General features: G+C 37.8%; 1 protein-coding gene across 6 annotated transcripts in view; it reads left to right on the top strand.

Annotated features, from left to right (window-relative positions):
• PAK1 (p21 (RAC1) activated kinase 1) overlaps positions 1-22,296 on the top strand; it is a 151,550-nt gene that overhangs the window by 82,374 nt on the left and 46,880 nt on the right. For 3 of the 6 annotated variants that reach the window (XM_057552722.1, XM_057552720.1, XM_057552723.1), the window contains 4 exons: positions 99-306; positions 11,891-11,991; positions 12,498-12,645; positions 16,437-16,474. In XM_057552722.1, the coding sequence (XP_057408705.1) occupies positions 117-306; positions 11,891-11,991; positions 12,498-12,645; positions 16,437-16,474 (477 nt within the window). In that variant the 5' untranslated portion in view covers positions 99-116. Of the gene's footprint in view, positions 1-95; positions 307-11,890; positions 11,992-12,497; positions 12,646-16,436; positions 16,475-22,296 lie in introns of those variants that run through there. The other 3 variants (XM_057552719.1, XM_057552718.1, XM_057552721.1) reach the window with 1 other exon arrangement.

The raw sequence follows: 22,296 nt of genomic DNA, 5'->3' as shown, positions 1-22,296 counted from the left end.
GGGTTGTAAAATTTGGATTCCTTTAAAATTTTCAACACATATTTCCTTTTGCTCAAAAAATAATAAAAGAGTTATGTTCTTCTTTCTGATTCCAGTAGCTGCTGCTGGTGGTGACAATGTCGAATAACGGCCTAGACATTCAAGACAAACCCCCAGCCCCTCCGATGAGAAATACCAGCACTATGATTGGAGCTGGCAGCAAAGATGCTGGAACCCTAAACCACGGTTCCAAACCTCTGCCTCCAAACCCAGAGGAGAAGAAAAAGAAGGACCGATTTTACCGAGCCATCTTACCTGGTGATAAAAGTACAGTATTTCATTTCTTTCTCATCATTTGTATACTTAAAAAAAATTTTTTTTGTAACCTGAATAAAATATTTGTCCCTTCCTGGATTTAATTTTCCTTTAATCCCTTTTTCTCTCATTAAATATTTTCCTTATTCCTTATCTTCTTTTCCTGAAATGACTGTGAAGTCAAATGGAAAATAGACCTATTATTATACTCTATTAACTATATCTGACCAAAATTCTAGAAAAATAATTAGGCTCTTGCCAGATTTTGGGCAATCTGAAGCCATATATTTACTTACTTTTTAAGTTCTTAAACTGTTTATGACCTCACAAAATATAAGAAATATTGAAATGTCTTCATTTGCATATGGTTTTTCCCCAAAACTAGTTTCATTTGGAATGTCTTCTTTCCAGATTCTTTTTTTGTTTTTTGAAAAATTTTATTTATTTATTTTTGGCTGCAGTGGGTCTTCGTTGCTGCGCACAGGCTTTCTCTAGTTGTGTTGAGCGGGGGCTACTCGTTGTTGCGCTTCGCAGTCCTCTCATTGCAGTGGCTTCTCTTGTGGCAGAGCCCTGGCTGTAGGTGCGCAGGCTTCAGTAGTGGTGGCACGCGGGCTCAGTAGTTGTTGCTTGTGGGCTTAGTTGCTCCGCGGCCTGTGGGATCTTCCCGGACCAGGCATCGAACCTGTGTTCCCTGCATTGGCAGGCGGATTCTTAACCACTGCACCAGCAGGGAAGTCCCTTGTGTCCAGATTCTTTTTTTTTTTTAATTTATTTATTTATTTATTTATTTTTGGCTACATTGGGTCTTCGCTGCTGAACCCAGGCTTTCTTTAGTTGCGTTGAGCAGGGCCTACTCTTCATTGTGGTGCACAGCCTTCTCATTGCAGTGGCTCCTCTTGTTGTGGAGCACGGGCTCTAGGTGCATGGGCTTCAGTAGTTGTGGCACGCAGGCTTCAGTAGTTGTTGTTTGTGATCTCTAGAGCGCAGGCTCAGTGGCTGTGGCACATGGGTTTAGTTGCTCTGCAGCATGTGGGATCTTCCCAGACCAGGGCTTGAACCTGTGTCCCCTGCATTGGCAGGCGGATTCTTAACCACTGTGCCACCAGGGAAGTCCCAGTACCCTTTCTCTTACTCTTTCATTGAAGCTGGGAGGCATAGCTAGTAGGCTACATGGTAAAGTCAGAATTGGGATTCTGAAACAGTAGGCCAAATATGCCAAGTACAGTGGTGAATTGCAGAAAATATGTTGCAGAAAAATATACCTGCATAACTACAGATCAGGGGAGATGGTAGATAATAGTATCATTAACCAAATAGGAAGCACAGGAAGAGGAACAAGTGAGGAAGGTTGATGGTTGGAGAGCAGGAAAGATGATGACTTAAACACATTGTGTTTGAAGTGAAAAGATAATATTAGACACTTTGCATTTGAGACGTCTTGACATAGAGATGTCTAATAGGCAGTGATCTTACATATAGGAAATGATTGTTGAAAAACTGAAATGAGAACTATTGAGGACTTTTATTGAGTACATTGGGCGTGCATCTTTGTGTTTACCCTTTCCTCTACCCCACCTTCATTGTGAGCTCTTTTGGGGTCTAGATAGAAGAGGCACACATAAGTTGCTTAACTTTTGTTTTCTGGCTAATTCATTTATGTAGTAGCTGCCAACTTCCTAGGTGAGGGGCTATGATCTAGGTGAGGTTACTCTACCATAGAATCTTCTCCCACATATATAGCCACTTTGTTTATCCCTCAGTTTAGATGTGTGCTTATTTTTAATATTGTGCTTTATCAACCATAATTCTTGATCTCTATAAATAAGTAGGCTTTCAGCCCAAGTTTCTACATGCAGTAAAGAGGACTTTTAAAAATAAAAAATAAAAAGTTGGAATTGTTCTTACTGAAAAACCAGGAAAATGATGCGATTCCTGACCAATAGGCATCATCAAAATTAAAACTTTTGTGCTTCAGAAAGAAAGAGAAAAGATAACCCACAGAATGGGAGAAAATTTTCCCAAATCATATATCTGATAAGGACCTTATATCAAAAATATAAAGAGTTACTATATTACCAAAAATGAAAACATATGTCCACACAAAAACTTGTACATGAATGTTTATAGCAGCATTATTGATAATAGCTAAAAAGTGGGAACAACTCAAATGTTCATCAACTGATGAATGGATAAATAAAATGTGGTATATCCATACAAAGAAATATTAGCTGGTAACAAAAAGAAATGAAGTCCAGATCCATACTACAAAAGGGGGAACCTTGAAAACATTATTATTAGTGAAAGAAGCCAGTCACAAAGGACCACATACTGTATGATTCTGCTTATATGAATTATCCAGGCAAATTCATATTATCCAGGCAAATTCATAGACAAAAAGTGAAGAGTGGTTGCCTAGGGTTGTAGGGGGATGTGAATGGGATTAGGGGACAATGGCTAAGAGGTATGGGGTTTCTTTTTGGGGTAATGAAAATGTTCTAAAGTTGATTGTGGAGATGATTCCCCAGCTCCGTGAATGTATTGAGTCACTGAATTTTGGACTCTATGGGTGAATTGTATAGTATGTGAATTATATCTCAATAAAACTCTGTTAAAAAAAAACAGCTGATGGAAGTGTTTAGACATCATTGGGAACCGAAGGGATGACCTTATGTATTGAATGGGGAGATGGGAATTGGGATATCGGTGTTGTAGTCTTGGTTCTCTCATAAATTGGCTGCCTGGTTTGGGTCAGTTACTTGTCTTTGGACTTCAGTGCCTTCATCTAAAATATTAGAGTCACACAGATATAGGGAACAAACTAGTGGTTACCAGTGTGGAGAGGGAAGGGGAAGAGATAATATAGGGGTATGGGAAAAAGAGGGTTATTATGGGGTTATATGAAATCATGTGAGAATGGATACATGTATATGTATGGCTGAGTTGCTTTGCTGTGCACCTGAAACTATCACAACCCTGTTAATTGGCTATACTCCAATATAAAATAAAGTTAAAAAAAAAGAAATCGTGTGTGAAACCTTTGAAAATTGTAAAGCACTCTAGAATTTGAAGAATCTTTCATTCAATAAAAAACAATTTTAAAAAATTAGTCAAACCAGTAGACATATACAGTCTCTTATAGTTTTGAAATGCTATAATTACATAAATGAGATATAAAGATGAGGTTGGATCAGGTTGTATATGTATGTGAAACAAAACTAGGCCATTGTGAAGTACTTTGTTCAGCAATAAAGCTGTAGATGAAGAGGTTCTTCTGGAAATCCTCGCTGAGTAACCCTAGGCCAAATCTGGTCTGAAAATAAGTCTCATAGCTCAAGATCAAAGCTGTAGCTCTGTAAATTCAAAGCATAGATGTAGAAAGCATAGAGTTCTAAGAAGTTCTTGTGAAACGATGTAGTGGCCTCTCTTTCACCACCTAGTTTTGTATTTCCTATACATACCCTGAGCACATAGGTTTCACCCCTTTGCTTTAAGACCTTAGATGGCTATAATTAATGCATACATCAAAATGAAATAAATGAATTTTTTCCTTTTGTTTGGAAACTTTATTCAGCTTGATTTTGTGCTTGTTGATTTTATCATTCAACCAATAAGCATTTGTTGACCTGCCGCTTTGTGCTTAACTTAGTCCTAGAAGGATGCACCGCAGTGTTGGCAGTCTTTGAAGTGGTATGCCCTTCATGAAGTATTTGAGAATTTATACCAGCTATACAGAGAAATGGGCTAGAACTGGACTTAGCCTGGATTGAGTCATACCTCTAACATTTATTAACTCTGTGATTTTTTGCCCTTTTACCTATTTATTTTAATCCCTGTATCCTTAACTGTAAAGTGGGGGAATGATTATAATTCCCATCCATCCCATATCATGAGTAGGCTTTTGTCATTTGACGTAGTGGATGTAAAAGTGTTTTCTAAACTCTAAAACACTATACAAATATGAAGTTTTTTTTTTTTTTTTTTTAAGGGAAACCTCATTTCTTGTTTGATCCGATATCTGTAACAACTCATTTTCAGTTGGGGAGGCTGAGGCTTAGAGAAAAGTAAATTGATCAAGGTCTTACAGTTGGAAAGTGGCAGGGATGAGTATGGAACTAAGTCTTCCTAAAGTATCTATTACATCACAACATACTATCTCTGTTAGTTGTTCCCAGCCCAGATTACACATCCGACTCACTTATGGTGCTTTTCTGAAATACAGTTGCCCAGATCCTACCCAGACTTTTGGAGCCAGAATTTCCAGAGGGGTAGTTTTGGGGGCTAAAGGGATTTGGGAGATGAGGAAGAAGAGCTCTCTGTGGGCTGCGTTAGTGGTTGAGATTTGAGCTGGCAATGGGTAGAATGTCTATGGGCATTACCTAATGCTGACCTCCAGCATGGCTTCAGTGTGTGCCTGGGGGGATGCGTAAATGATTGCAAGAAGCTGTAATTAAGGGCCTGTGATAGGTGGCGCTGAGTTGCAGAATTCCATGTGGGAAAGCCTGGTTCCTGTGGTTAGGATCTGGAGCCTTTGGTTTATTCTAAGAAGTCCTGTAGCATTTAGTTTGGAATCTTTTCCTGGCTGCATTTTCACAACCGAAGTGGAATTCTCCAAGCTTGGGAAGAGTTTAGCAAAGTTAATTTTAAAACTGGACTACGTCAGTGTTTATCTCTCCAAGTTTGGAGTGTTTTACTGCCTTGAGTTTAGATTAGCTCAGTTGAACCAATGAGAAGAGCTTCTTAAAAATAAATCTTTGAAAAAAAAAAATAAGGTCAATGATTTGTGCTGAAACTTGGATGGCTGTACTGCAACCTGGGATTTTGCAATGTCAGCCTCATTTCCCATGTTACCAGAAAGCCAAATGGACTTGGCCAAATATAGGGTTAATATTAGGATGGATGGGTTTACAGGCTTCTTTTTTCACTTTATTTCCTCAAGTCTGTGATCTCTAGTTTCATGAAATCAGATGATTTGTTCTTCTTTTTCCTTAGCCACAGTCTCTAAACTGTCTTAATGAGTGGGTTGGTAAATCTTACTCTGACACTTTCTTTTATTAATGATAACTCATGTTTGTAAAGCTCTTTAGCTTCTACACAGCAAGTACATTTTCTTTATCTTAGTTAATCCTTAAAATAATAAGAACAATAGTAATAAAAATAGTAATAACAAATAGTACTAACACAATAGTAATAACCATAAAACAGTAACAGCAGTAACCGAGCTACTATTTATTGAATGCCTGTTAGTTACCACATATTATATTAGGAACTTTGATGTTTGTGAAATGTCCCAATTTTTCAGGGAGATAAATATTTCACTTTGTAGACGGTAAACTGAGGTAGTTCAGTTTGAGTAACTTGCCCAAGGTCATCTGGTTAGGAGTGGCTGATCTGCGATTATAGCTTTTTTCTGTGATTCCAGGGACCTTTCCACTCACTGTACAACCCTGATACTCTTGTGCTCAGAGAGTCAAGGACTTGCCCAAGGTCATATGCTACATAGTTGCAGTGCATGGAGTCTGCCTTTGAACAATTGTCTCTTGACTTCTGGACTGTGCTCTTTAATTCTTCTAAGTCCTCAGACACCATGTACTGTTTGAAGGCTCCCATCCTAGAGATGTTCAGACTAATGCCTTTAGTAGAACTGATTTGGTTAGTTCTTTTAACGTATTTTAAAACAAATTTGCATTTAATGACCTCCATTCATATTCACTTAGTCTGCAGAAGGCATAGTGCATGTAGAAGCAGCTATATTGGAGTTCAAGCACTGGAGGTTATCACCATTGACCATCCCTAATTTTGTGACCTTTGGTAAGTTGCTCTACCTTTCTTCACCTCACTTATCTTACCCGTAGTATGGGTACATAATAATATTTATCTCATAGAGTTGCTGAATGGATTTATAAGACTAAAGATGTGAAAAAGGTTATGCAAACTGCAGCTTTGTTAAGAGTTGGTAGTAATTTTGTGGCTATTATTGCTTGCAGTCATGGTTTTCTTTTGGAATCTGTGATTAACACTTAAGAGTTGTTATGAGATTTACAAAAGAACAACTCTTAATGGGATTCCTCCAAGGTAGAATTAAAGAATGGTCCTGGGGTAAAATACCTTTCTCTTCCTACTTATAGCCTGTATTTCCTGTTGGTTTAGATAGGGCTATTAGAAAGGCCAGATTAAAGAATTTGTGCACTGAGACTAAACAGATCCAAGGAGAGGTTTCCCAAGGAGTTCTCAAGAGTTCTCTGTAATGTCAGAAGCAGGATTCTAAGCTCTGGACGTGGGCCTGGACCTCTGGAACAAATACTGTATTTGAAACTGAGGCCAAAAAGGTAAGCCTCTTAAAACTACAAATCTCAGATACTCTTTATATGTTCATGTGTTAAGTGATTTCATTTCCCTGGGGCTCTTTTCTATAGGCTATTCATCCTCTGAGCCACTCTCTTTCTGTGTTTCCATTACCGAAGTTTGTTTTGTATTTGACATTCCGTGCCTGTGATGGTATATTATATGGCATATTAATAACATACCATAGAAATAATACATAAAATATAAGATATATAACTATAAAACAAAAATCTAAATAAAACATAAAAATAATCTAAGTAAAGCATAAAAATAACATAAGTGTTCTTCTCTACAATCTTTTAATTGACTAGATCAGAGGAAATTTAGGAACAGAAAGCAATTCCAAAGCCCTGCGACATGTCCCATGCATTCTAGCTATGAGTAAGACAGATGGACTTATGTCATAAATGAACCATTTATGAACCGTAATAAACCATTCCCTTTCTCAAAGCAGCTGCTTCTGGAAGGGAAATTGCCAAGTGTAAAAATAGCTTAAACCCTAGCAATTGGCATGTAGGCAAATGGTTCTCACTAAGATACTAAGGAAAGAACCTTTGGAATCAGACCTGGGTTCAAATCCCAGCTCTTACTAGCTGTATGAGCTTGAGCAAGTTATTTAACTGCTTTTTAGTTTCCTCATCTGTAAAATGACAGTAGTAATAACGTATCCCATAGGATTATAAGAATTAAGGAAAATATTTTATGGTTATAGTATCTTATACATGGTAAGTTCTTATTTAATGTTATTTCTTCTCATTATAACAAAGTATGTTTTCTTGATTCAACTTGAAATTCTTTAGGGGAGGTAAAGTAGTAGAATGTAAAGGGCCTTGGCTCTTGACGCCACACTTTTTGAATTTGAATTACTTCGAGAACTGTAGGCAGGTCCATGCCTCAATTTCCTAATCGCCAAGTAAAGTTGACTCTCAGGATTGTGGTGATTACATGAGATGATGTATATGAAGTACCTATTAAAACTGTGGGATGCTGTGTCAGGAAGAAATGTAGATACAGGGCTTTGAGAGTGCTGATCTTTCTGTTTTCAAAGACATTTGGAGTGTAGGAGCTGAAGGGGCACTTAAGATCATCTAGTTCATTCTCCCCATTGTTCAGATGAGAAAGCTGAGCACCTGGACTCTATGGTGTGGTAGATGCAAAACTGGCCTGGATTCTAGACCTTCTTGTGTGTCTCCCCCCCCGCCCCCACCCCTGCATTTTGCTGCCTTTCATCAGGGTTATGTTGGGTCTGTGGAGGCATTAGGACCTCAGAATATCTTTTGGCCAGTGTGCTGAGCTACCACAGAGCAGGATTTTAAAACGGGATTGTGAAAATCATGTCAGAGCTGATAAAAATGGAACATTTATTCCTGCCCTGGAGAGAATTTGCATGTTTTAGGCAGATTCCTTAGACTCCTTGTCAGGTTGAGTTAGGTGTCTGATCATTTGTTCCTTTCTTCACTCAGTGTCTAAGCACCTGTTTTATGCCTGGCTTTTGCTAGCTGTTGGGGATTCGTGATAAATTGGACATGGCCCCTGAACTTAGAATTCAGTCTGGTTGGAAAAAATAGACCCTTAAAATAGACAATTACTATAATGGTGCTGTGGGAACAGAGGGGAGGGTGAAGAACTCCCCAACCTAGAGATCAGGGAAGACTTCACAGAAGAGATGACCTTTAAGCTGAGACCTGACAAGGATAAATAAAAGGGTTTGTGTGGTGAGGTGGCAAGGGAAGGGAAAGGGAAAGGCAGGATTCACAAGCAAAGGGAGTAACTTGAGACAATAGGAAGAGGTGTGAAAGAGCCCATTACGTTTGGTGAACCATCACTGACTGGTTCAGTGTATTTGGTGTAGAATGTATGAAGCATAAGTACAGGCATGCCTTGGAGATACTGTGGGTTTAGTTCCAGCTTTATTGTGTTGCTCACTACCACAATAAAGTGAGCATCACAATAAAAAGAGTCACATGAATTTTTTTTGGTTTCCAAATGCATATAAAACTTATGTTTATACTATACTGTAGTCTATTAAGTGTACATTTATGTTTAAATAAACAATATACATACCTTAATTAAAAATACTTTATTGCTAAAATATGCTAACCATCATCTGACAATGCAAGGTTGCCACAAATCGTCAATTTGTAAAAAGTATAATATCTGTGAAGTGCAGTAACTCCAAGCACAGTAAAATGAGGTATGCTTGTAGTGGGAGATAAAGGAGAAGATGTAAGTCTGTAGAGCAGAGTTCTCAAAGTCTTTAAAAAAAAGAGTTTATTTTTTAGAGCAGTTTTAGGTTCATAGCAATATTGAGTGGAAAGTACACAGATTTCCTATTAACCTCCTGGCCACACGTATGTACAACTTACCCACTACCAATATCCTATACTGGGGTGGTACATGACAATAGATGAACCTACATCAACACATCATATTCACCTTAAGTCTGTATTTTACATTAGAGTTCACTCTTGGTGTTGTACATCTATGAGTTGAACAAGTGTATGTATATAAAGGCGAATATCCACCATTATAGTATCATATAGAATAGTTTCACCACCCTAAAATTCCTCTGTGCTCTGGTAATTCATCCCTCCTTCCCCTCAAATCTATGGCAACCACTGATCCTTAATACTGTCTCCATAGTTTTACCTTTTCCAGAATGTCAGATAGTTGGAAGCATATGGTATGTAGTCTTTTCAGATTGGTTTCTTTCACCTAGTAATATGTATTTAAGGTTCCTCATTATCTTTTCATGGCTTGATAGCTCATTTCTTCTTAGTGCTGAATAATATTCCATTTTCTGGATGTATCACAGTTTACTTATCCATTCACCTATGGAAGGACACCTTGGTTGCTTCCAAGTTTTGGTAATTATGAATAGAGCTGCTGCAAACATCCACTTGCAAGTTTTTGTGTGAACAAGTTATCAGCTCCTTTGGGTAAATAACAAAGGAGCGCGAATGCTAGATTGTATGGTAAGAGTATGTTTAATTTTGTGAGAAACTGCCAACATGTCTTCCATAGTGACTGTACCATTTTGCATTCCCACTACTAATGAATGAAAATTCTTGTTGCCCCATATTCTTGTTAGTATTTGGTGTTGTCAGTTTTGGATTTTGGCCATTATTATAGGTGTGTAGTGGTTTTTCATTGTTGTTTTAATTTCAATTCCCTAATGAAATACGATATTGAGTATCTTTTCTATCTGTATATCTTCTTGGGTGACGTGTCTCTTCAGGTCTTTTGCGTATTTCATTAATTGCGTTTTCTTATTGTTGAATTTTTTTGTGTGTATGAAATTATAGCTTTTCTTTTCTTTTTAAAATTTTTATTGGGGTATAGTTGACTTACAATGTTTTGTTAGTTTCAGGTGTACAGCAAAGTGAATCTGGTATACGTATACATATATCCATTCTTTTTTAGATTCTTTTCTAAAAGCATAGTAATAATATATATTACTATTATATAATGTAATATATGCCATTACAGAGTATTGAGTAGAGTTCCCTCTGCCATACAGTAGGTCCTTATTAGTTATCTGTTTTATATATAGTAGTGTAACAATACAAAGGCCTTGGGGTTGGGAGTCCGAAGACCTCAGTCCTGGCCCCAGATCTGCTTCTAACTTGCTCTGTAACCTTGGGCAGGCTACTTAACTTCTTGGAACCTCTGGCTTCTTCTGTCAAATGGGCACCAAAATCACTACCCTAGTTGTCACACAGTTGTTTTGAGGCACCAGTGGACTAAGTCTAGCTAATACCAAGGCCAGAAACTCTTTTTAGTTGGAAAAGGATTATATTAGTTTGCTAGAGCTGCTGCAATAAATTACCACAAACTAGGGGTCTTAAACAACAGAAATTTATTGTTTCAGTTTTGGAGGCTAGAAGCCCAAGATCAAGGTGTTTGTAGGGTTGGTTCCTTCCGAGAGCTGTGAGGAAAAATCTGTTCCATTCCTCTCCCCTAGCTTCTGGTGATTTGTTGGGCTTGAAGAAGCATTGCTCTGATCTCTGTCTTTATCTTCATAAGGTGTTCTCCTTGTGTACGTTTGTCTTCAAACATCCCCTTTTTATAAGGACATTGACTGGATTAGGGGGCTGAACCTACTTCAATTTGACCTAATCATATTTTAAATAATTATATCTGCAATGGCTCTGTTTCCAAATAAAGTCACATTCTGAGGTACTGGGAGTTAGAACATATGAATCTTGGCGGAATACAAGGGTATGACAAGGGCACGACAACTCTTTAAATATTGAAGCTTTTTGTGCCAGATCAGCGGAACCTTAGTGAACACCTACTGTATGCAACACCCTTGATGATTACAAATATTCAGACTTAGTGATTCTTTAAGGTTGTAGCCTAGGGAAGCAGCATAGTATAGTGGTTTAGTGCTCAGGGCCTGGGCCAGACTGCCTGGATTTGAGTCTGACTGCTGCCAGTTACTAACCATTAGATCTTGGGCAAATAGTCTCTGTGCTTCAGTTTCTTTATCTGCAGAATAAGGATGACAGTACCTAACTGATAGGGTTGTTGTGAGGCTACAGTGAATATTAATAAAGAACTTGAATTAATACATAAGATACAAGGATATACTTTACAGCACAGGGCATATAGCCAATATTTTATAACAACTTTAAATGGTATAATCTATAGAAATATTGAATTACAGTGTTGTTCACCTGAAACTAATATAATATTGTAAATCAACTATAATAGAAAAAAGAAGGAACTTGAATCATTGCACATGATAAAATATTAGCTATTCATTTAATTAAAACAACTTCCAAATCTAAAATTCTGTAATGTAGAGAACCTTAAAGTAGTCCATAATCAAGGATCAAACAGGCAGAAGCAGGTTATATAAGCTCATAGAATGTAGGATGTCTGGGTTGGAAGGCTCTTTAGAGACCATCTACTTGAGTCTTCTCATGTTGCAGATGGGGAAACCAGGGTTCAGGAAAAAGGAAGTGACTTGCTCTGGGTCAACTGACTCATTAGTGGTAGAACCAGGACATTCTAATGAATGTTCTTTCTGCTCCTGCTTTACTTTAGTTCAATGAAAAATTAAGCCTTTAATCATGCATTGAGCATCTACTCCAGTCTAGGTCTGGCATTGGGCTCTGTAAATACACATGTGAATTTGTGTCACAGTCCTTGGCCTCTAAAGGAGCTTAGAGCTCAACAAAGAGATAAATAAGCCTAAAAATGTATTAATGTCCTTGTTTTTATCTCCTTTTTCCTGTTTCTCTTACAGCAAATAAAAAGAAGGAGAAGGAACGGCCAGAGATTTCTCTTCCTTCAGATTTTGAGCACACGATTCATGTTGGTTTTGACGCTGTCACAGGCGAGTTTACAGTAAGTCCTGGGTCACAGAAAGACATTTGGTCTTTCAGAGTTCTGGCTATGCACTGTTAGATTTAATCCTTTCCAGACTTCCTGATGCCTCTATATTTGCCCGAGACCCTCATTACTATCTTCTTATAGTAATGAGAGGGACACATTCCTCCCCTCCAGAATTGTACTAGAGAAGCCTTTGAATCTCTATTCCTTAAATAGACCTCAGTTAAGTGGCCCCTTGGCATCAGGCTCTGTGCTGGGCACTGATGATCCAGAGACAAATCAGACATGATTCCTGCTCTAAAGGAGGAATAGCCTGGTGAAGGGGCAAACATCTCAAGAAATGACAGATATAGTAAGATATGTGTTATAAGAGAGGCCTGTGTGGAACTCTGAGAGCAGAGAGAGAAAGGAATGACTAAACTCATCTTTAGCTGCCATCAGTTATCAGAGTTAGTTCTGAATTTCATTCAGGATCCCCTGTGATTATGCCTTGCTGACAACCTTGTATGTCTCTCTTGTAGGGGATGCCAGAACAGTGGGCCCGCTTGCTTCAGACGTCAAATATCACTAAGTCAGAGCAGAAGAAAAACCCGCAGGCTGTTCTGGATGTATTAGAATTTTATAACTCGAAGAAGACCTCCAATAGCCAGAAGTACATGAGCTTTACAGGTATGGGGATTGTGTCCAGGGCAGTCTAGGAAAAAAGAGGTTTTCATCTTAGTAGATGCCTATTGGTGTGGGGTGAAGGAAGAACGTTTTCGAAAGAGTGGAGATGGCACTTTCACTGAGATGGAATTTTGGAATTTGAGAGCCAAGATGATGGGTTTTTGCATCAAACTTGAGTCTTTACTCTGAAACTACATGTTTTGAAAAAGTACTGTGATATTACATGTTAAGAACATAGACTTTGTGCTAGAAGATCTAGATTCTGATACTCACTATGTTCTAGTAGTCAGTTCATTTCTTTGAGCTTCAAAATGAGAATAATAATTCCTATCTCAAGAGGTTGTAATGAGGATAAATTAGCTCATTGATATGAAAGTTCTTTATAGGTTGCAAAACAGCACCATGGAAATGTAGCCATCATTATCATCGTTTTCAATATCAGTAGGTTATGTGATAACCTATTTAAGTAGGCAAGCCCAATTTCTTCCTCAAGGAACTAATTTTTATCAGTCCAATCAGTCCAATGAAAAACTGGCCAGTAATAATAAATGTTCTTTAGATGTACTCTCTCTATATGTATAAGGGACTGTGTTTTTCAGAATGTTTTTAATTGCAGAATTGGGATTAGAATCCAGGTCTCCTAATTCCTGGACCAGTACCTTTTCAGTTTACCACTTGCTTCTAGTAACTCTATTTGGAGCACCTCCTTCCACAGCAGAGAGATTTTTCTTTTCTTAGGCAAGTCATAAGAAGGCCTACATTTCTGGAAACTTGCCTTTTATATAGCATCTTAGAATGTTAGGGCAAGAAGTATCTTTAGTGTATACCACTTACAGTTTCCCCTTGCTTTGCAAACATTAGAGCCCAAAATGCCTTTCTAATGTGGCTAAATTAGTGATCTCTTAACCACTGGTCTTAACTGAGTCCAGTGCTTTTTCTGGTGTTCATGTTGTCTCTTTCAAAGGGCAGTATTGCTGGCGAAGGTGAGAACCAGGATGAACTAGCTAATTTTGAAGGATGCTTTCCCCAGCAAGTATTTGGCTTGTAGCAGTAGGCACAGATGGTGAGGATGACAGACTGCAGCTTTGCTCATGCTGCATAGTGGTACCCAATAGAGTGTCATACATGTTCCTAGCATGTTTCCATCCTGATATCTGGCCCCGCTGGGTCTGTCTCACTTCTTCCATCGAGGGACTGGGTCATTCCAAGGCAGTATTGGGGTTGAGGGGTGATGGGTAGGAAAGTTTTCTAGATTACGGCTTGTGTTTTCAAGAGTTTGTCGTGGAGACTTCAGATTAGAAGCTGGCTTTGAAAGCCTCAGCAACAAAGTCTTTCGAAGAATCTGTTTTTATGTGTATGTGTGTAGATGTGTACAAATACTATTTATGTATATGGAAACATAGCTATGTGGGTTTGCATATGTTTGGAATTAAAGTCCACTTAAGTATTTATGAGTGAATATGGGTATAGATATACTCATTCAGGTAATTGTGTATATGTTCCTCCATGCATGCATAAATGAATAACATTGAGTGTATACGTATAGAATGTATAGATATGTGTCCATACAGCTACTTCTGTGTGTATAAATTTGTGCAAATATGTGTATGTGTGTGTGTGTGCACATGCACCCACACGTGAGGGATTTTTTGTTTTCTGTAAGTTGAAGACCAAGGCAACTCCAAGCAAAACTGTATATTCGGCACTTTTAAAAAAAATTTTTTTTAAATTGAAGTATAGTTGATTTACAATGTTGTGTTAATTACTGCTGTACAGCAAAGTGATTCAGTTATAAATACATTCTTTTTTAAAATATTCTTTTCTATTATAGTTTTTCATAGGATACTGATTATAGTTCTCTATTATACGTAGGACCTTGTTGTTTATGGCACAGTTATTTTTAATGTCCTATCTCTCATTTTCCTATTTCCTTTCTTCTCATACTATTAATTATGATAACACTACTTCAATTTGTATATGCTTGCACATAAACCATCTCATTTGATTCTCATGACGGCCTTGGGAGATTGGAAACGCAAGGGCATTATCCCCATTTTGCAGACTCAGGGAAATTAATTAGGCTCAGGGAAATTAAGTGACTTATTCACAGAGCCTCAGCATATCAGTTGAGTGATATACCAGTGTTGGAAGTGTGTTTTCAACTTGGGCCTTTAAATCCTTTGCTGTCTAAAAGCCCAAGCACAATCCTCCGTGCCAATTTTTTGTTAAGTTTCCTGTCTTTTCATCACTTTATTTTCTGTACCAACTAGTAGCTAATGTGATAAGCAAAGCCTAGACTAGATTGACAATGCCAGGTTCTGGGTTTTCTCCCTACTTTGCGACTGATTTATGTAACCTTGAACCAGTTTCTTTTCCTCTGAACCTTAGTTTATTTATTTGTAAAATGAAGGGATTGGAAGTACTTTCTGCTCTGTCATTCTGTGCTATGGAATTTGATTTTTATATACAGAAATTGTACATCACATTTAAAAGGAGCAAACATACTTATTTTTTATATGGTGGAGATATATTTATTACCAGAATACCCAGTCCTCAAAAACACTAGCAGTACATAAGGTTGGGGGTGTTGCAAGGAAGGCATAGTATTGCACTTGGTATAGAATGTGCTTTTGGACAAGAAAAACAAGTGAATTATGTTTAAGCTATATCCTGAATTGATTTATCCAGAGTACAGCTGGCTATTCAGGGTTTGTTTTAAGAACATATTGTCACAGTTTATGGGTTCAGAATTTGTCATAGGACCAAAGAAGCTATACCTGATACTTTCATGTATGATGGAATTGAGATCTTGGATATTCTCTGGGCTTGTTTCTTGGTGAGGAAGATGTAGGATTTGATATAATATTTCTTCTCCTTAATTCCCACTGGTGGTGAACTGGTGAAATCAATTTCTTCTTGGACTTTTAGGAATTAAAGAATAAATCCAAACACAATACTTGGTCTTTAAACTTATTTTCTTGCTAAGATTTCCATTGAGTCTGTTTCATAGTTTATCAAGTCTAAGATATCATTGATTGTAAGATGCATCGTTATTTTACATGCCCCTAAAGAAAAAAGAAGCTGCCAATTAAATCATGAAATACTTTTGATTGTAGGACACATCTCTTTCTGAGATGTTAATGTGAAAAAATACATGTCTCAGAATTCATAAAATATGGTGATTATCTGATTGAAGGAGCTTGGACCTATTCTTAGAAATAAGACCCTGCCTTTAATTATACTTGACATGACTAATGCATCTCTTTTCCTAAGGCTTAGTCTTTCTCCCCTTGTGGGGAATAGACATGGATGTAGAAGGATCCTTTCTAAAAGCTAAAGCCACATGCTGGTCATGATTTGTTATAGATGGCTCAGGGTGATGCCAGCCATGAATTCTTTCCCTTTCTCTTAGAATGCAGGAAATTTCCTTGATCATTGAGGCCTGATGATGTGGATATAGTTCTAGCCTAGTATTTAGAATTAGACCATGATTCAAATCTTGACTCCTAATAACCTTTGTGTTAAGTAATTTGTGGACAAATTACTTCTCTTCTCTGAACATCAGTTTCCAAATCTGTGAAAGTGGACATACTAATAGTACTGAGAGCTGTAGTGAGGATTAGAGGACGTAATGTATATAATGTGTTTAAAATGGTGTTGGGCCTGTAGTACCAGTAACACTGTTATTATTCTGAGCTTGGCAAATGCTTTACTGAATAGGCTTCCTTAGGTCTCAAGAAAGGATTAACTGTAATTGTTTACTGACTGAGTCCCTTGTCTTTTTCCTTTTGCAGATAAATCAGCTGAGGATTATAATTCTTCTAACACTTTGGTAAGCCTTTATTTCCTCTATTCTGATATGGGCAGGTATGATTTTTTAGGGATCAAGTCAAGTGTGGTAGATGCAGAGCCTTGGCTGGGGGGTACTCATCTTGGTCACTTTCCCACCCTGGGCCTCAGAGTAAAGGAATTGGACTTAATAAACAATAGGCATACCTTCCAACTTTAATTTATGAATGCTCTAGAAATCCTAACCCTGGAACCAGAAGAACTGGCTGCTAGGCTCAATTTTCAGTTTTCACTTTGACCCTTAGGAAACCAGTTTGCCTTTCTGAGCTTCAGTTTTTTCATCAATAAATGAGAATGATACACTTTACTTGGAGATGTCTTCAAATAGCTGCATTTAGAGGAGAATTCTTTCTTTTGGGTTGGTTGGGTCTACAAAACCAGGATTAGGGCTAATTGTTGAAGGGAGCAGATTCTATTAATTTAAGGTCATTCATTCTGTCCTCTGAAGTTGTAGTGAATGCCCTATCACTTGAAGGAATGTGATAGGAGTCATTGGTGACCTCAAAGGTCCCTCTGCCCTTCATAACTTACAAATTCTGTTTTCCAAGGCAGATTATGAGATGAGATGTTGATGTATCCGAAAGGGTCTTATGACTAGTAAGCTGTGACTTATATACTAGAATACTGCTATTCTTTATATCCAGTGTTGTCTCTTGTGCAAAGTTGGTTATTTCATGTTGATTTACTAAACATTTGCAAAGCCCATATCCTATGCCAGGTCCTGTGTGGAGAAGTGGCAATATAGGGATGAATCAGACATTGTCCCAACTCCTAAGAATCTCCCAATCCTGTAAGTGACATGAAGGCACAAACAGTTATAGTGCAGCATGCTAAAACTTCATGAGGCCAGGAGCTATGTCTGACTTGTCAATTACTGGATCCCTGCCATCTGGCAAGTAACAATTTACTGAATAAAAGGTTGGGTGTATAAAGAAAGCTTCTTGATGGTGCACTCTGAGCTGAATTAGTTATCTTGGGGAAGAATTATGAAGAGACAAGGGTATTCCCGACAGACTAATTAGCATGTGCCAAGACAAGGAGGTTCGTGAGGTAGGCTTGTACAGAGAACTGCAAGTGGTTTGTTATGATTGGAATGTGAAGTGTGAAGGGACTAGAGGTGGGTGGTGAGGAGGGGAGGGTAGGCAGGTCAGATCATGTAGGAATTTTAACTTTATCTTAAAGGTAATGAGAAGCTATTGAAGAATTTTAAGTGGGGGAGTCATACATTCTAACACAATACTGACCATCCAAATACTTTGAATCATGCTTCCAGCAATGGGGATTGGTTTATTCTGAGTCATTTATACTGTAATCAATGATAAAAAATGTTCACATGTCCATTGCCTTGTAGCATACTGAGTCCTTTCTTATTCACTGCCTCTTTTAATCTTCATAGGAGTTTAATGAGGTGGGTTATTATCCGTGTATAATCGATGATAAAACTGAAATTGAGAAGGGTTAATGGCAGTAGGTATCTGATTCCCAGTCTGCACTGCTTTCCCCTGATTCATTCTTTCATCAAATGGAATAGATACAATTAAAAGGTGGGGAAGAATTTGCTAATGTTAAGATCCTTGGGAGTTTCTCCCCATTATTGAACTGTAAATTATTGAAGAAGGGGCCTTAACCAAAGCTGAGCTGTGCCTTGTGGCACAAATGTCTTTATGCCTTTATAGGAGGAGTAACAGCTATTATTTATTGTGTAGCTAATATGTACCAGGCACTGTGCTAATAACTTTATGTATGTTAGCATAATTAGTCCTCACAATTACTTTGTGAAGAGATTAGCATCCCCACTTCACAGGTAGGAAAACAGACTTTCCTGAAGGCTCATAATTGCTATTGTGGCACAACCAGATTAGAACTAGGGTCTTCTGAGTCCCTGTCCTGGATTTTTTTCACTGTGGCAGGGAACTGAGAAAGAAGATGTCAGAGAGGTCTTATAAAGGAGACTGCAGTAAAGCCTTAGGTCTGTTGTTCCTTAGTGAGGAGGAGGGGCCCTGGGGCTCATGCCATATGGCAGAGAGGATAACACCTGCTTGGTAAAAACCTGTACTGGTTTACCAGGCTGTAAAGGACATTTTTCTCCCCCAATTCAGAGTTTTCCCTGTGGCTCAGTCCTCTTTATTTTCTTACTAGTTTCACATGGGGGATATGGTTTGTACTGTGGTAGCATGGCATTGTTTTCCATATTGGTTTCACACAGATCTTTCCAATTGATTTGGGAAATAATTGGATGAGATTGTAACCTCCATGACAAGTTAAGAAATTGGGACTCAGAGAGATTATGTGACTTGCTCCCTATCCTTGAATGAGTTAGTAGTAGAAACCAATACAAAATTCAGTTCTCCTCAGCATTCATTTATGCATTCATACCATAGATATTTACTTAGCACCTTCTTTGTGCCCAGGTGTTAGTGATACACAGATAAATTTTACACTATCTTAGTCCTTGAGAAAAAATTAACAACAGAATAGAAGGATAAGGGCTGCAAGAGGGGTACATGAATAATGTACAATGGGGATCATATTTGATGGAGTGATTTATTCTCCTTGGTAGTACAGAATAGTTTGCACAAGGTTCTTGGGCCCTAACAATTTGTTCATTTAATAAACATAACCTTTAAGGTTTCTTCTAGCTCTAAAATTCTTTTATTTGTGGTTCACTGGTCTGAGATCCATATCCCAGATTACATAGCACTTTAAGTACCTGAATTCTCATTTATAAAATGATCACCTATTATGTGATAGATTCTTTGAGTGCCCAAGATCAAGGGCAGGTAAGGTCATTGCTCTTGATCTCACAGTTAGTGAGGAATCAGAACACGTAAACAAGGATTGATAATACAGTTTCAGGTAAACATAGGCAATGATACCAGCCAGAGAAAAGGGCAATCAATGCTTTCTTGTGTGAGGTAACATGAACAAAAGCCAAGTTGTTAAGGATCCATCATATCAGGTGAAAGAACTTGGACTCTGTGCTGGAGCTAAGGAAGTATTTTATTTTATTTTATTATTATTATTTTTTAACATCTTTATTGGAGTATAATTGCTTTACTATGGTGTGTTAGTTTCTGCTTTATAAGTGAATCAGCTATACATATACATATATCCCCATATCTCCTCCCTCTTGCATCTCATTCCCACCCTCCCTATCCTCCCCCCCAGGTGGTCACAAAGCACTGAGCTGATCTCCCTGTGCTATGCGGCTGCTTCCCACTAGCTATCTATTTTACATTTGGTAGTATATATAAGTCCATGCCACTCTCTCACTTTGTCCCAGCTTACCCTTCCCCCTCCCTGTGTCCTCAAGTCTATTCTCTACGTCTGTGACTTTATTCCTGGCCTGCCCCTAGGTTCTTCAGAACCATTTTTTTTTTTTTTAAGATTCCATATATATGTGTTAGCATACGGTATTTGTTTTTCTCTTTCTGACTTACTTCACTCTGTATGACAGACTCTAGGTCCGTTCACCTCACTACAAATAACTCAATTTCGTTTCTTTTTATGGCTGAGTAATATTCCATTGTATATACATGCCACATCTTCTTTATCCATTCATCTGTTGATGGACATGTAGGTAGCTTCCATGTCCTGGCTATTGTAAATAGTGCTGCAATGAACATTGTGGTACATGACTGTTTTTGAATTATGGTTTTCTCAGGGTATATGCCCAGTAGTGGGATTGCTGGGTTGTATGGTAGTTCTATTTTTAGTTTTTTTTTAAGGAGCCTCCATACTGTTCTCCATAGTGACTGTATCAATTTACATTCCCACCAACAGTGCAAGAGTGTTCCCTTTTCTCCACACCCTCTCCAGCATTTTTTGTTTCTAGATTATTTGATGATTGCCATTCTGATTGGTGTGAGGTGATACCTCACTGTAGTTTTGATTTGCATTTCTCTAATGATTAGTGATGTTGAGCATTCTTTCATGTGTTGGCAATCTGTATATCTTCTTTGGAGAAATGTCTATTTAGTTCTTCTGCCCATTTTTGGATTGGGTTGTTTGTTTTTTTGATATTGAGCTGCATGAGCTGCTTGTAAATTTTGGAGATTAATCCTCTGTCAGTTGCTTCCTTTGCAAATATTTTCTGAGGGTTGTCTTTTTGTCTTGTTTATGGTTTCCTTTGCTGTGCAAAAGCTTTTAAGTTTCCTTAGGTCCCATTTGTTTATTTTTGTTTTTATTTCCATTTCTCTAGGAGCTGGGTCAAAAAGGATCTTGCTGTGAGTTATGTCACAGAGTGTTCTGCCTGTTTTCCTCTCAGAGTTTTATAGTGTCTGGCCTTACATTTAGGTCTTTAATCCATTTGGAGTTTATTTTTGTGTAAGGTGTTAGGGAGTGTTCTAATTTCATTCTTTTACATGTAGCTGTCCAGTTTTCCCAGCACCACTTACTGAAGAGGCTGTCTTTTCTCCATTGTATATTCTTGCCTCCTTTATCGAAAATAAGGTGACCATATGTGCATGGGTTTATCTCTGGGCTTTCTATCCTGTTCCATTGATCTATATTTCTGTTTTTGTGCCAGTACCAAACTGTCTTGATTACTGTAGCTTTGTAGTATAGTCTGAAGTCCGGGAGCCTGATTCCTCCAGCTCCGTTTTTCTTTCTCAAGATAGCTTTGGCTATTCGGGGTCTTTTGTGTTTCCATACAAATTGTGCAATTTTTTGTTCTAGTTCTGTGAAAAATGCCATTGGTAGTTTGATAGGGATTACATTGAATCTGTAGATTGCTTTGGATAGTATAGTCATTTTCATGATGTTGATTCTTCCAATCCAAAAACATGGTATATCTCTCCATCTGTTTGTATCATCTTTAATTTCTTTCATCAGTGTCTTATAGTTTTCTGCATACAGGTCTTTTGTCACCTTAGGTAGGTTTATTCCTAGGCATTTTATTCTTTTTGTTGAAATGGTAAATGGGAGTGTTTCCTTAATTTCTCTTTCAGATTTTTCATCATTAGTGTATAGGAATGCAAGAGATTTCTGTGCATTAATTTATTTTCCTGCTACTTTACCAAATTCATTGATTAGCTCTAGTAGTTTTCTGGTAGCATCTTTAGGATTCTCTATGTATAGTATCATGTCATGTGCAAACAGTGACGGCTTTACTTCTTCTTTTCTGATTTGGATTCCTTTTCTTCTCTGATTGCTGTGGCTAAAACTTTCAAAACTATATTGAATAATAGTGGTGAGAGTGGACAACCTTGTCTTATTCTTGATCTTAGTGGAAATGGTTTCAGTTTTTCAGCATTGAGAACGATGTTGACTGTGGGTTTGTCATATATGGCCTTTATTATGTTGAGGTAAGTTCCCTCTATGCCTACTTTTGGACGGTTTTTATCATAAATGGGTGTTGAATTTTGTCGAAAGCTTTTTCTGCATCTATTGAGATGATCATATGGTTTTTATCCTTCAATTTGTTAATGTGGTGTATCACATTGATTGATTTGCGTATATTGAAGAATTCTTTCATTCCTGTGATAAACCCCACTCCATCATGGTGTATGATCCTTTTTAGTATGCTGTTAGGTTCTGTTTGCTAGTGTTTTGTTGAGGATTTTTGAATCTATGTTCATCAGTGATACTGGCCTGTAGTTTTCTTTCTTTGTGACATCTTTGTCTGGTTTTGGTATCAGGGTGATTGTGGTCTCGTAGAATGAGTTTGGGAGTGTCCCTCCCTCTGCTATATTTTGGAAGAATTTGAGAAGGATAGGTGTTAGCTCTTCTCTAAATTTTTGAGAGAATTCACCTGTGAAGCCATCTGGTCCTCGACTTTTGTTTGTTGGAAGATTTTTAATCAGA

This window comes from Balaenoptera acutorostrata, chromosome 9 (assembly GCF_949987535.1).
Source record: "Balaenoptera acutorostrata chromosome 9, mBalAcu1.1, whole genome shotgun sequence".
Lineage (NCBI taxonomy): Eukaryota > Metazoa > Chordata > Mammalia > Artiodactyla > Balaenopteridae > Balaenoptera > Balaenoptera acutorostrata.
Note: the sequence above shows the minus strand (reverse complement) of the source record. Positions and strands in the feature narration are given on the sequence as shown.